This window comes from Cololabis saira, chromosome 15 (genome assembly GCF_033807715.1).
Source record: "Cololabis saira isolate AMF1-May2022 chromosome 15, fColSai1.1, whole genome shotgun sequence".
NCBI lineage: Eukaryota > Metazoa > Chordata > Actinopteri > Beloniformes > Belonidae > Cololabis > Cololabis saira.
This window is the reverse complement of record NC_084601.1, coordinates 10,732,416-10,746,055: the sequence shown is the minus strand read 5'-3', so window position 1 is coordinate 10,746,055 and position 13,640 is coordinate 10,732,416. Positions and strand designations below refer to the sequence as shown.

At 44.3% G+C, this 13,640-nt stretch overlaps 1 protein-coding gene across 2 annotated transcripts in view; it reads right to left on the bottom strand.

Annotated features, from left to right (window-relative positions):
- The window catches only part of znf704 (zinc finger protein 704), a 59,958-nt gene extending 47,491 nt beyond the window's left edge, over nt 1–12,467 (bottom strand). The window contains exons 1-2 of one of the 2 annotated variants that reach the window (XM_061741829.1): nt 11,777–12,467; nt 5,990–6,171 (exon numbers count right to left, since the gene is read on the bottom strand). In XM_061741829.1, coding sequence (XP_061597813.1) covers nt 5,990–6,171; nt 11,777–12,097 — 503 coding nt within the window. In that variant the 5' untranslated portion in view covers nt 12,098–12,467. The remainder of the gene's footprint in view (nt 1–5,989; nt 6,172–11,776) is intronic. The other variant, XM_061741830.1, reaches the window with a different exon arrangement.
- Between the last annotated feature and the right edge of the window lie 1,173 nt (nt 12,468–13,640).

Sequence of the window (13,640 nt, the reverse complement as noted above, 5' to 3'; positions counted from 1 at the left end):
CACTATTTAAGCCGGATCTGCCCGGCGGATGCTGAACGCTGGCCCCGGAGCCACGCCGGGCGCCCGGGAGCAGCGCTGCTGGAGCAGCGCGCATCACCGCGGCTTTAACCAGGGAATCTGACCGGTTCCGACCGGCCGGGACCGCAGGAACCGGCCTGGACTGGTAGCAGGGACTCCCGGGGACCGACCAGCGGAATTTCAGCCGGATCTGCCCGGCGGATTCTGCGCGCTGGCGCTGCAACCGCACAGCGGGCGCACAGATCCGCTCCGGAGCGCATCCGCGGCGCATCTCCCGTTACCGGGGATCAAACCGACAGATTTCGCTGAAAATCTCGGAGAGTGAAGCTGGTCCGACCTGGGACAGACCCCCGAGGACCCAGCTCCGCCCCCACCCGGGAACCTGGATGATTTAACCCGGATCCGCGGCGCCTTGACTGGCTGAAGGAAGCACCGCTCCAGCCAGAGCCAGAGAGCTGGTTGTGGGCGTGGTTTCAGCAGCGGAGGCTGAACCTATGGAAATGAGCGCCTATGGTGACGTCACCATAGGCGCAGATTCAGAATGGCTCAAAAAAAGGTCACGTGACACTGGGGGACTCTGTAAGGCGGGGGTCAGAGACCCTGCAGAATTTCATGGTATTTTGTCTCCCCTGTGCTGGCAGGCTGAGGGGAGACCACTTTATATATGTTAAAACAAGAAAAAACGCGTTTTTCATAATAGGTCGACTTTAAGTACAATGAATCATTGGATTTTGAGAACCAGGCTTTGAAGTGCCATCCACAAAAAAAGAGGTCTCAAGTGAAGGGAGCTGGACTTTTCACTTCCACATGAAAAAGCCTGTGACATTAGAACGAGAGGAACCTGTTGAACTTTAATCCTGAAGACTCTTGGAACAAAAAATCACCAGGAGGGAGTTGAGCGCGGCTCCCAAATTATCCAGAAACCCAAAGAGCATCTTTTAATCCACATTAAAACCACTTTGCTCCTGCCTAACTCTTCCTCCAAAGGGGATCTTTGAGTCCTACCTCTTCTTGCCTCAATGAAAAACAATATATAATCAATATTAATAACACAAGTTGGATAGCTACATAATACCTTTGTAACTTTGTCCAACAACCACGTGTTAAAAGCAACATTTGCACACTACATGTTTTTTTCAGTCCTTAGGATAACTACGTGGGGCAAATTATGATTTAAAGACATTCTCTGCTGCTGTCTTGTTGTTAGATTAGGAGAGTAAATGTAAAGTTTGCCTCTATTTTGTCTCTGAGCTGACACTGTATGAGAGCAGTGAGATGATCAATAAGCTTTTCCAAGATGGCAGTATGATTATCAATACTCATGCAATCCATATTCAAGGAGGTCATTACAACATGACAGGTGTACCACCTCTGCCCAATCAATTTAATTGATTACATTTGAAACAAGACTTTTCCTTGTAATGGGCAAAGGACAGTCAAATCAAATAATCGTTAAATTGAAGAGATTGAACCGGACGTAGTGATGAAGCTCCAGACTTCTACTGTACTTTTCAGCAAGTTCCCTTCGATTGGACCAGCAGCAAATGATGGGGAGGGATGATCAATTACCAGTGCAAGGCTTTACTAGGTTTCACCGCCTCACAATCATGAGAGAATCTGAATAGTTGGTTCACTGCTGGTCATTAACCTTTAACAGCACTTTTGTCGACCAGCTTCAGTTGCGGATTATGCTTACCGGAGCGCCGTTAGATATATTTCAATAGTGCAGAGAAGAGTTAGCCAGAAGTAGTATTGATACTCATCAATAGCTCACGTAGTGGATTTGAAGCTTTCACTTTTTCACAATTTCAAAATATATTCACAAAAGTGAAAGGAATTCTGAGCATATGAGCATTAAAGCTAAACGTGCAGAATATGCCAAGTTAACAATGAATTATACTCAAATATAAGCATTCAGCTGTTGTCTACTGAGGCCCCTTTTACACGTAGCAAAAACGGTGGTGTTTTCATGCGTTTTGGCCGTTCGTTTACACGAAAACAAAGCTCAAAGTCACCAAAAACGATCATTTCTGAAAACTCCGGCCAAAGTGGAGATTTTTAAAAACTTTGTCTTCACGTTTGCGTCTAAACAGAAAAAAACTGCCTTTTTTTCTTCAGAACGTCACATTATGCGACAGAAATGTCACCAGCATCATGTGTGTGACCTGTGTTTACAATTTGTTTGGCCACCGTCAATATTTTCTTGTATTTTACTTTTATATTCTAACGTCACACTTTAAAGTAACTCCACTTCTGTCACTCCAAACGAAAGACTCTTGTTCATCTTGGAAGTAACTGGAAGTTACTCGTGTCATTTGTTGATGTTTTTTTCCAGGATTCTGATTGGCTAGCATGACTTTATCTTCTCGTTACACTGCCCCCTGTAGGTTTGGATGCTCATAGCACCTTAACAGCGTATTTATGCGGGTTTGTGTAAATTATGGTATTTTTCAAAAAGTAGAGGGGGAAATATCCGTTTTTGTAAATAAAATACATGTCCGGCTATGTGTAAACGTGGCCTTAGTTTAGCTACTTGTTTAGTTTAGTTGTTTAATAGGGATGGGTATTGCCAAGGGCCTCACGATACAATACACATCACAATACTTCAGTCACAATATAATATGATATTGCGATATTCAAAATGTTATACATAGTTCGCTGAAAATTGTAAAATTTTGAATATCGAATTGGTAGTATCACGATATATTGCCATATCGATATTTTTGCCCACCCCTATTGTTTAATCTTGTTGTTGTGTAGGCTCCAGTTAAAAACTGGTCCGTTTGTTATTTATGCATTATTCCTGTTTCTTTGTCCCCCCTTACTTCTCTGTGCGTGTGCGTGTGCGTGTGCGTGTGCGTGTGTGTGTGTCCATGACATGTTGCTTGCTGGATGTTGTTTTGGGGCAGTAAATACGTTGGCTTCACAGCCACCAAACTCCAAAGGATTCAGTTCCTCGCATAATCTACTTTACACTGCACCCTGAGTGTGGTGTCTGCTTTCAAGATCCAGCCAATCTGCTAAAAAACCTCAACACCAAAAAGCTCAACACAAACACAGCTACATTTACACGACAGTTTAACAGCAGTTTAAAGTCCCTCACCTGTTGTCTGAGAGAGGAGCTCAGCTACTTTGCTCTCTCTCTCTCTCTCTCTCTCTGATAAACAAAGCACGTGCACTTTCAAACGTAGTTTCTTTTTAGTCTTGTAGCTTCTCTTGGTATTGAGATAACCTTATTGAGACGTCCACTCTTCTGAAGGTCAACTCTCTGGAATGTGAGTAATCTCCACAGCAGACTGATGCTTCATTCATGGCAGATTACGTCCTAACACCTGTCAGAGTAGCAACTAGGGATGTACAGTTTCAGACATATCAGGGAAGATATCCAGACTGGTCCTGATTAAACTCTTTTTTTTTCCTTTTGCTGTTTAATGCAGCACAATGATGTACTGTAGTCGTCAGGAAACCTTTTTTCAATGAGGATTGTTTTCACTGCGAGTACAGAACGTCCAAAGTGCGTAGCTTAAAAATAACCCTCAAGGCAACAGCAACCACAATGTTTAGTAAACTGACTTAATCTAAGACCTCAAAGAGCATCGCCCAGCTGAGCACGCCCAATCCTAGGATGAGAGCAAAGATCAAGAGACTAAATATGACTGGAGTAGAACATAAAACCAGCAGCCAGATGATTTTACTATATGCAAATAATTACGGGTATTAGATGGAAAGATGCAATGAAATTGTTGTCATGCATTTGCTAATAAAAGATAATATCAATATCTCTCCCTCTGATGGCACATTCAGGTGGACTGATAGATATATGCAACCACACGACTATCCCTTAACTGTTTTTGTCCACTAAACATTTAACACTTGTTGTTAAACCTTTAATGACCTTATGGTAACACAACTAAATATTGTAAAAACCAGTAACATTATCTTCAGTGGTTAGTTTCTCACAGTTTACATAACATGAATTCACCAACATACCAACTTCTGGGTAGAAAGTAATGCTGAACAAAGAAAAGCTGCAGTTCCCTGACTGATCACTGGGGGCCGGCTCCAAAAGTATTAAAATGTCCAGCTTTGCTGCCTGAACAAACATGTTTACAGAAAACGGTTGATGGAGCTCTGCCATCCCTTATTGCCCTGCCGATACCGATTTTGCCAGTTACAGTTTTCTTAAGAACTGTAACTGTCCATTTTGTTTTAGTCCTGTAAGCTTTAAAAGTTTATTTTCTTTGTTGTGAAACATGGTTTTTATTATTGGTGCTTTACACACTCCAAATGCAGTGAATAAAACAGAAGACTGTAATTTTTAATTTTTTTTCCTTGAGCAATAGATCCTGAATTGATGCTCTGTATTGCTTTAACTTTGACATCTGCGAGCAGATTCTGATATTATCAGCTGAGAGCTACATTTCATTGTTAACTCGTGTGAGCAAAATGAGATATGAGGCCTCCTTAGCTCAAAATGAATAACAGTTACTTCACGTGACACCAGCTCTGAGTAAGTGTTGTCTCCTAATCTGCTTTGCTGAAAGAGACCAAGTAGCTTTCTTATCATTTTTAGGCACTGATTGAGTAAAGTTACACCCACAATTGTAACGTAATAAGTGTTTCCAGTTGTGCATGGAGCAGGATCCGATGGATTATGTACCGAAGTTTCAATCAAAGGTGAAAACATGTAAATGACAGCTGTCCCCGTATTGAACACATTCATTAAGAACATGCTAAACATAAAACACTATCTAATAGTCTGTAATCTGTTTGAGCCTCAAGCTCGATTTGCACCAGTTTTATAATGTAAGAAACGACCAACAGCATTCCATTTATACAACCATACCCACGACTGCTTCTTCAAGGTTCAGTCAAAAAGATTATATTCATTTTATACCACGGTCTGTGTGAATACTCGATTCTGATTGTCTGGCAAGTGTAGGTTAATAAGTGATAACCTACACCTAGAAAACAAGTTCGGTCAAATTGCCTGATAACTTTAATATCATTGCGCTGGATCAACTGCCAGTTGGTAACCACGGCAACGGAGATTCAGAGAAGAAGAGCCGGCTACCGCAGGACGGTGACATAAGTGATTTTGTAATTTCTTTTAATTTATTTGGTGAATTGAACAATTTTGATGACTGGGATGCAGAAGAGGAGAGAAAAGAAAATAGCCGAGCGGAGCTGAGCGGACTAGAATGTCTCCCGTTACCAAGGAAACTGAGTTATGGCTTGTTAAAAAACGTTGTAACTTACCAGGTTACAACGGCTGCAGACGAGAGATTAAATAGTCCGCTCAGCCGCTCAGCTGTGGCTTGTTATAAAACGAATGACTTTAACTGAAAACACATTAAAGCATGAATAACTTATTTAATATTTATGTGATATAACTGAGGCAAACCGTCCTCCGCTTCGTGTCGGACGGTTCACGCCCCCGCATCGTCCATATATTTCTGATAATGTACACCTCGTCGGGCATTATCCCTTACATATTCAGGACGGGAGTACAATCTTGCAAGAAACTAAGCTTACAGTACATATTGTATGAAATAACAATATATTAATTTCAAGATGTTGATGTGCAGTAACATGCAAATGATCAGATATACAGTATAGTATACAGTATATTGTTAACTTCTGCATGATGCTCGCATGTGCTGCCAAACTAGCTTCAGAGATGAGATGCAAAAAGAGGACGTCACCCCACATAAGCTGTAAACTGTGCCATGTTTGTGAGATGACACATCTATGTCATAAACTCTCTTTGAACTTTGCCAGTATGACATGAGCCAAGCCCCCCTCAGGGACGGGAATCAGACACTTGCTATCAGAGAGTTGGCATCCACACACACGCGCACACACACGCGCGCGCACACGCGCACACGCGCACACACACACGCGCACACACACACACACGCACGAACGCACGCACGCACGCACGCACACACACACACACACAGGGGTCTACCTGGCGTGTGGGACATCAATGCTGGAAGAGACTACTTTGCGTTTCTGCTCCAGCAGGGACACGGATCGAGTCTCGAGGTCCCGGCTCCCACGCTTGCCGTCCAGCAGCCGCTGCTCCTCCTCTGGGCTCAGGCAGCCGCCCTCCCCCTTCTGGCTCTCTGGGACGCCGTTACTGGAAATCTGCTGGGGGGGGGGCAAGAAAAGAGGAATGAGATCCTTGGACAGAAAACACACAGAAGCAAGTTGGTTTTACACGAGGTGGGCCTGATAAATGTGGATCAGTCACTTTTACAGACTTTGAGGCAAATTCCCGTTCTACCTGACTGAAAACAACGCATAGATACATTTGGAGAGAAGAGCCTATCATCCTTCCATCCTGTCAGAAGGTCAGTTGTTCCAAACACAAAGACCTCGGTTTCATCTCCATTTAAGCGGAGGAGGTTCAGCTCCATCCATATTTTAACATCTTGTAGATACGTCAAATGTCACGGTTGTAAATATTTCACATAGTGGGAAAAAATAAAAGGTTTTAAGGACACACTGGAAAAACACACGCACAAACCAACGATTCAGGTCTACAACTATAAGCCAAATGTGAACAGAGATATCACCAAAAATATCAAAGCTCTTATTCTCGCTGTAAATAAGCCAAAAGAAAAATCTCTGTCATATTCTGCCTCCTTTTGGAAGAGTTTTTTTAGTAAGCCTATTAAGCCTGGATCAGCATATAAGCATGCTCTAAACATAAAGACCAGAGAGACACATTATTGCAGCACCGAATGTCTGTCCAACCACAACCCCCTGAATACGCCCACTTGTAGCAGTCTTAGGAGAAGAAAAACAGCCCAACATCAATCTGTCTCTTGCACAACCGCACCAAATGGCATGTGTCTATACCTACAAGCACCTACGCACCAACAGCACAGCTCTGGAGATCTGCAGCCATCGGGCTCTTTTACAAACTCAGGAAATCTCCAAACATGAGCAGAGCGACACACTCAGCCGTCGGTGACAACGGGCTACGCGCTCACACGAGTACGTAAACTCGTCCTTATCTCCAAGTACAGTAACGTTATTAACCTTGACTGGGGAGAAGGTTTCCACGTGTGCGCTCACACCAACACAGAGGGGGATCTACTTAAACTACTGGGTCAAAGAAAGAAAAGAAAGGAAAAAATGTCGCTTGGTGACACAAACTGCACAAAGACATGTAACAAAGACTTGAGTAAAGCAACAGGATGGAGTACACGGGCCGGAGGAAGGTTTATTGTTGTGCGCATGTGTCCTGGATGACGAGTAGACACCGACATCAAGGCCTCCCTTCACGCTCTTATGGAACATGGCATGAAAACTAAAGATGGTGAAGTCACTGGTGATGCTGAGATGCCTGTGTCAAAGCTGGCGCCCCTCACCTCACAAACACAGCATGGGTCCCTCCTCCCTCCCTCCCTCTCTCTGGCCTCATTCATCACGTTAAAACTGCCGATGCACCGATCAACCGGCCAGGGACCAGAATTTACCTGCTGACCGGCAGGTAAACCTCACTGACTCCCTTCAGGTCTGTTCCAGCGTGCACACATGTATCATCCAAAGTTAAAGTGATGCACACACTCAGCAGGAGGAACGTGTTGCCATGGAAATATTTTACTGAGTGAACCACAGACTTAAATATCGTTAAACATAGGGATGCGAAATCCCATAGGTTTTCTGAAGAGCAGTTTTAAAGCCTTTTTCCTCTGGTAATGCAGGGTGGCACGTTGTAAATGGGCAAACAGGCCCGAGAAGCGAACTGGAACCTGCCCACCAAACGCCAGTCAAAGTTAGCGGTGACTACTAGTTACTTCAGCCAGTTCACGCTGGAGAAGCTGCTGGGGGACGTTAGCAGTGGAATATCCTGAATATCGCCTTAGTGGTGAAATCAGAGGTGATCGCGACATTTAGGTGATGCTGGGTTGGTACCGGTTCACACCGGTGAGTACAAACTGCTGATTTCTTCACTAAGCTTTGTAACACAACAGTAACGGAACAGGAAGTGGTAACTAGCCACTGGATAAGCTAACTACCAATCAAAAGGCTACGCCCCATGTTATAAATCCATCTGTTGCTTCATATCATTTCATCTGACATGGATCCAGAACCTTTATGGATGTGAAATCTAGTTCTGGAGACCAAACCTGTTTGTTTAACCAGGCCATGAAGACATGTATTTCTGTTTTATGTTTCGTGTGGTCATTGATGTGATCAACATCGTCTTGATTAATGACGCTGACATTCAAAAGAATCTATGAGCTGACGGAAATGTCAGAAACGAGTACGAAAGGTTTAACATGAGAAATGTTATTGTTTTGATTTAATTAATTGTTTTAATTATTCCATCCATCCATCCATCCATCGTCCGCCGCTTTATCCGTTCCCGGGTCGCGTGTTTTAATTATATTTATGTTAATAAGTGCCACATTTGTTTATTTACTGTTTACTATTTTTAAATCTGGGTACAGTGAGCAAAATAACCGGAGTCAAATTCCTTGTCCAACAATGTTCAAACTTGGCCAATAAAGCTGATTCTGATTCTAATTAGCAATCATGCTCATTTCTCATTTAAAGTCAGTAGCACCTCAGAAAGATTTGGGGAACAGAAACAATAAAAGGTTAAACTTGATTGAATTCACGAAATAAATAATAAATAAGACAGAGAGAGACTGGATTCAGACAGCAGATCCAGGGTTGTGTCATCAAGACCTGTCACCCACAGAAATATCCTGAATGTTTTATGTGTCAAAATATCCTGAATGTTTTGAGTGTCAAAATATCCTGAATGTTTTATGTGTCAAATAATGTGACAAAACTATTTATCTGCGAGAGAACTCGACTTATAAGGTTGTTCATCTCTCAGTGGATGCAGTCCCACCCACAACTTTGTTAAACTTGTCTTCAGAGAAACTGCTTTGTTCTACATTCCCGTGTTCGCTTCAGCGCTTCAGCTTTGTTTTTCCAACACTTGGGTTAACCAGTATCAGTTAGGTTTTTCATTATTTGTTTGTAATCTGCTGAAATAACCTTTTCAAATATAAAAACTCTAGAAACGTCTATCAGCTTTTACTACGCTGCCCTTCCTCAAAGCTCACCTTAGTTTTTTTGTTTGGTTATTTTGTACACAGTGACTATAAACAACTTCCTTTTTGTACCGAATTGTATCGTTATCAATCGACAATCTATGTTGAATATAATCCTGATCTCAAGAATCAATCTGCAACATATCTAAATATTCACAAAACCCACCCATGTTTTTATTGCCTCATTTTTTTGGCTAACAGAAAAACATTGTTTGACCCGTCCTTTATTTGGGATGGGCGTTTAATATAAAAATTATTTTGCTACACCCGGCGGATAATTGGGACTCAGCCATTATTTGAAGTTTTACGATAGATCTGATAAGATCAACAGTTACAAAGAAACTGTTCAATAATTCACTATATCAATAGTGGACAAAACGTCTAAACGAAACGGGAGAAGTTAAATGGTGCGCAGCAAACTCTATGACAAAAGCTTTTGGTTTTACGTCTAATGAGAGAAAAATGAACATCTGAAAAGGATTCACTTTCAAACTCCTCCACGCTGCACCATTAGAGGTCCCTGAGGATCACAGTCTTTTTTATGTGGTTGAAATGACAATAAACCCCTACTTGATCTGATTAGCACAACGTGTGTATTAATCCTGAGTGTGTGTGTAAACAGCATGCACTAAATATATATAAACAAATACACCTTCTTCCCTCAGAGGGATTACTCATACGTTTCCACAGGGGATTAATCATCCAGACTTGACCGCCTGTTCCCTGCGCCTCATGCTGATGTCGCTGGGCCACCACCGGCCTGCCGGGGAGCTCAGCGTCAGAACAAAGAGTCGCTCAGCCTCTGTCAACAACCTTGCTTCAGCGACTCTGGGTCAGCCTACACTCACACCCAACCAACGCCAGCACGACAAAAACAAGGAACGTCTGAAATATTGCTGCTGCATAGCTCAAGCAACACACACTGGAACAAACCAACAAGTCAACAAGTGGCATCCCGACACCCCCCCCCCCCTAAACTCTGCTTACACAAACAAGCAACATTCATTTGCAGAACAAGGCACCGAGCCAGAGCCTCCAGATTCTTTGGAGCACACCGGCCGTTGCCAACCTAGGGGTGCCCACTTTGTTGGATGTGCAGCTGCTGGTGTGTAAATGGGGCAGCGCCCTCTCATAAACAGCCCCCACTTGAAATTGTTAAGAAGTCTGATCGCACAAGCACGGACCGGGAGAAAATCCCATCCGTGCTTTATTACACTCCTCTGCACATAAAAAGCAATACTGGCGCACATGTGATTCCACACACACACACAGACACACACACAGAGACACACACACACACACAGACACAGACACACACACACACAGCAAACTCCTCCTCCTCGTTTTATGGCTTGTTTTCGACCTCTGTGGGAGCTGAATCGTACAGAAAGAGGCTTGTCCATTCTGCCGACAGCACTATGCTTTCACCCTCAGCAACACCACCCGAGCCTGCACCCATGACTGTGACGGTACTGTGCAACAGCCTACTGCTGCTGAACTGCATACACAAATTCACAAATTCAAAAGATCAGAATCCAAGTGTGCAATGCATGTCACCACACAAAGGTCTGTCAATTGTCCATGCAGAAGTCCAGGCAGAGCTACTGGACAAATATGTGTCTCTGAAATGACAGTTAGCAGTCTTACATCGAAAAGCAGTCCTAGCCTTGCTGCTGTACAAAATAGAGAAAAAGTAAGTAAGAAAAAAGTGGTTAATCTAGAATATGTGGAAACAACAAGTGACCACAGGTTTCCTTCTGGTTACTGAAATAGCATGCAAGTTACTTCATCTATAACAGCAACACGAAACACTGGCATGACAGGGAGGTAAATAAATCAGTCATGCAAAAGCTGTTATTTACTCCCTTCCCAGTTAATAAAAGGATAGAGCTCAACACACACTTTCCTGATAACACTGTTTTGCATCCCAGGGCTGTGCTGGCTTCTCTTCCTGGAGAAGATAATCTTCATCTGAGGCTCCAGCCGCCAAATATTAAAGCTGGATTTGATGCCAATTTGGTTAGTGCTTATTAGGCTCCATACACAATGGCAGATCGGACCATATCGCATGTAATGCCACAGTAAGCCGTACGGTCCGTTTCTGACAATAATAGCATTATTAAAATAAATGCACTTGTCATCCAGTTGTGAGTTTTCTGGCAAACTGCACGATCCATGAATGAAGCAAACCATTTAAAAGGAAAGCTGGACGAATTGACTGCAACAAATGTCATATATTGATCAATTGTGCAACAAAAAAAGGAAGAAAATCTCCTCAGATCTCTCTGTCCAAAACGCTGCAGTGGGAGCGCGTCTGTTGTTTCCCTCATCACCCACATAAACATTGCGCAGGCCCTAACGAGCCCTTTGTCCTGTATACCTGATGTCGCCAAATGTCATGACAGTCCGTAATTTGACTAAATATGCACCCCAGTCGACCGTATGTGCAATATCACGGGTGCACGTTTGGTCTTAGCCGGTTAAATATTGCATTTTGTCGGCGGCGGCATTGGCGGCGTCGGTCCCCGCGCTGAATCCGCTCCGAGCAGGAAGCGGTTAAAAGCTGCAAAACACCGCAAAACAAAAACAGTGAAGCGCTGCCTGCCGGCCGGGGCCTCTGCTGGCTCAATTATGCACACACTTCCACACACACATATCCATGCATATGCACGCACCTTGAGGCTGGAGCGGAGCGCCGCTTTCCCTGCAGCGGAGATCTGGTCCTGCCCGAGCTCCTTCAGGCTGCCGCCGTGCAGCAGCACGCTGCGGCGGGCCAGCCCGGTCCCGGTCCCGGTCCCGGTCCCCGGGCCGTCTCTGCTGTCCTGGGGGACACCCTGCACCAGCCCTGTCCCCGGGGTGTCCCTGCTGTCCTGGGTGACAGCCTGCACCCCCCCTGTCCCCGTCCCCACGCCTGTCACCGGGCCGTCCCCCGTCGGGCTCGGCGCGTAGACGCGGCTGCCGAGGATGGAGCGCTTCACCAGGCGCCTGGTGTGCATGTCTGCAGGTCTGGGCTGTGTTCAGAGCCCGGTGGTTTAAACCCCTGCTGGGTGGGTTTAAATCATCCACACACACACAAAAAAATAATAATAATAATAATAATAAATGTCGAATTACAGCCGGTAAAAAACGTCGAGAAAAACACAAACCCTCTGCAGATGCAATATTCGCTCCGCAAGCTCTGACAGAATAGAAAGCGGCAACATACTCAAAGGGGAGCGGAAAGTCCAACGCGTCCCGAAGACGACGAGCTCGGAGGGAATGGAGAAGTTTGAATTAAGAGTGAAATGAAGCACCGACGTGAGACGCGGCCGTGACAACCTCCACATCCGACCGGCTCGCAGTTTTTCCTCCGTCCGACCTGTTTGTTTTCCCCACTGCTGCCTGCGAGCCCACGGGGAGGCGGGAAAACACGGAGCGCGCTCCAGTCACGGGAGCCTAAAGGACCTTGGTGCACGATTCAACAAAATCGCGACCAATTCGGTTGAAAATGAATACTACGTAGGCGATAAATAACAAATACATCGAATTACTTACATCTAGTCGTGTATACGCATCGTATCCCTGTCTTTGAATACCGGAATAGATTTAAAATGAGCCTGTGAGGCGACTCCCGTCCGGTCCTCTGCGGACTCCAGTCCGCGGTTTGCTGACACCGAGTAGGGCCTCTACCGGCGGAATGCTGCCTGTAAACATGTGCAGTCCGCCGGCCAGGGCGGGCTGTGATTGGTCGGCTCCGCACACGCCTCCACAAGCCCCCACCTTCTCCTCTAAGGAGGTTAACGCAACTCTGGAAGATGCTCCATTCAAAAACAATGACGCAAGGATGGATAGGAAAAGAAGGGAGGGAGGGATGGAATATGGCAGAAGGAAGGAGAAGGGAGGGGGGAAAAAAGCGGGAATTTAGGCTACAGGATGGAAACTTGGATCAGCCAGAATTCATGCCATAACTCATTTGGAAATGCTTATTTTTTTCATGTGCAATGGGACTATTACTTTACAGTGATATGGTGAAATAATCAAATTGACTCCACATGTTTGTTTTTGTGATTGTGAATATCCAAAAGTGAACCCAAACATATTAAGTCACTACAAAATAACATAAAAACAAACAAAGAATGTTTGGCCCAAACATGGCCCGTATCTGCAGTTTTCTTTGACTGAAGACATTGAGTAAGAGTAAGAGACTGGTGGGGAGGTGATGAAGACCAGCTACCGGCTAAGCCAATTACCAATTAAAAGTCTACACCCCAAATTGTAAATACTTTTTTTTTTTGCTTTATATAAATTCAATCCTCCTCACAGTTGTGATGGATTTGAAATCAAGCTATTGAGATCAAGTGAGGCTGTAAATACGTTTATATCTGCTGCAAATATTGTATCATGGGAGTCAGTGGAGATTTTGGAGGACAGCCTCCAGTGGTCAGCTGAGGAACTGCAGTTTTTATTACTTCTGGGTTGGCTTCTGCCTGGAGGTTTAAAGGCAAGCCACGATGTCACGTAGATGGCATCCTTAACTAAGTATCTGCTCTCAAAGAAATG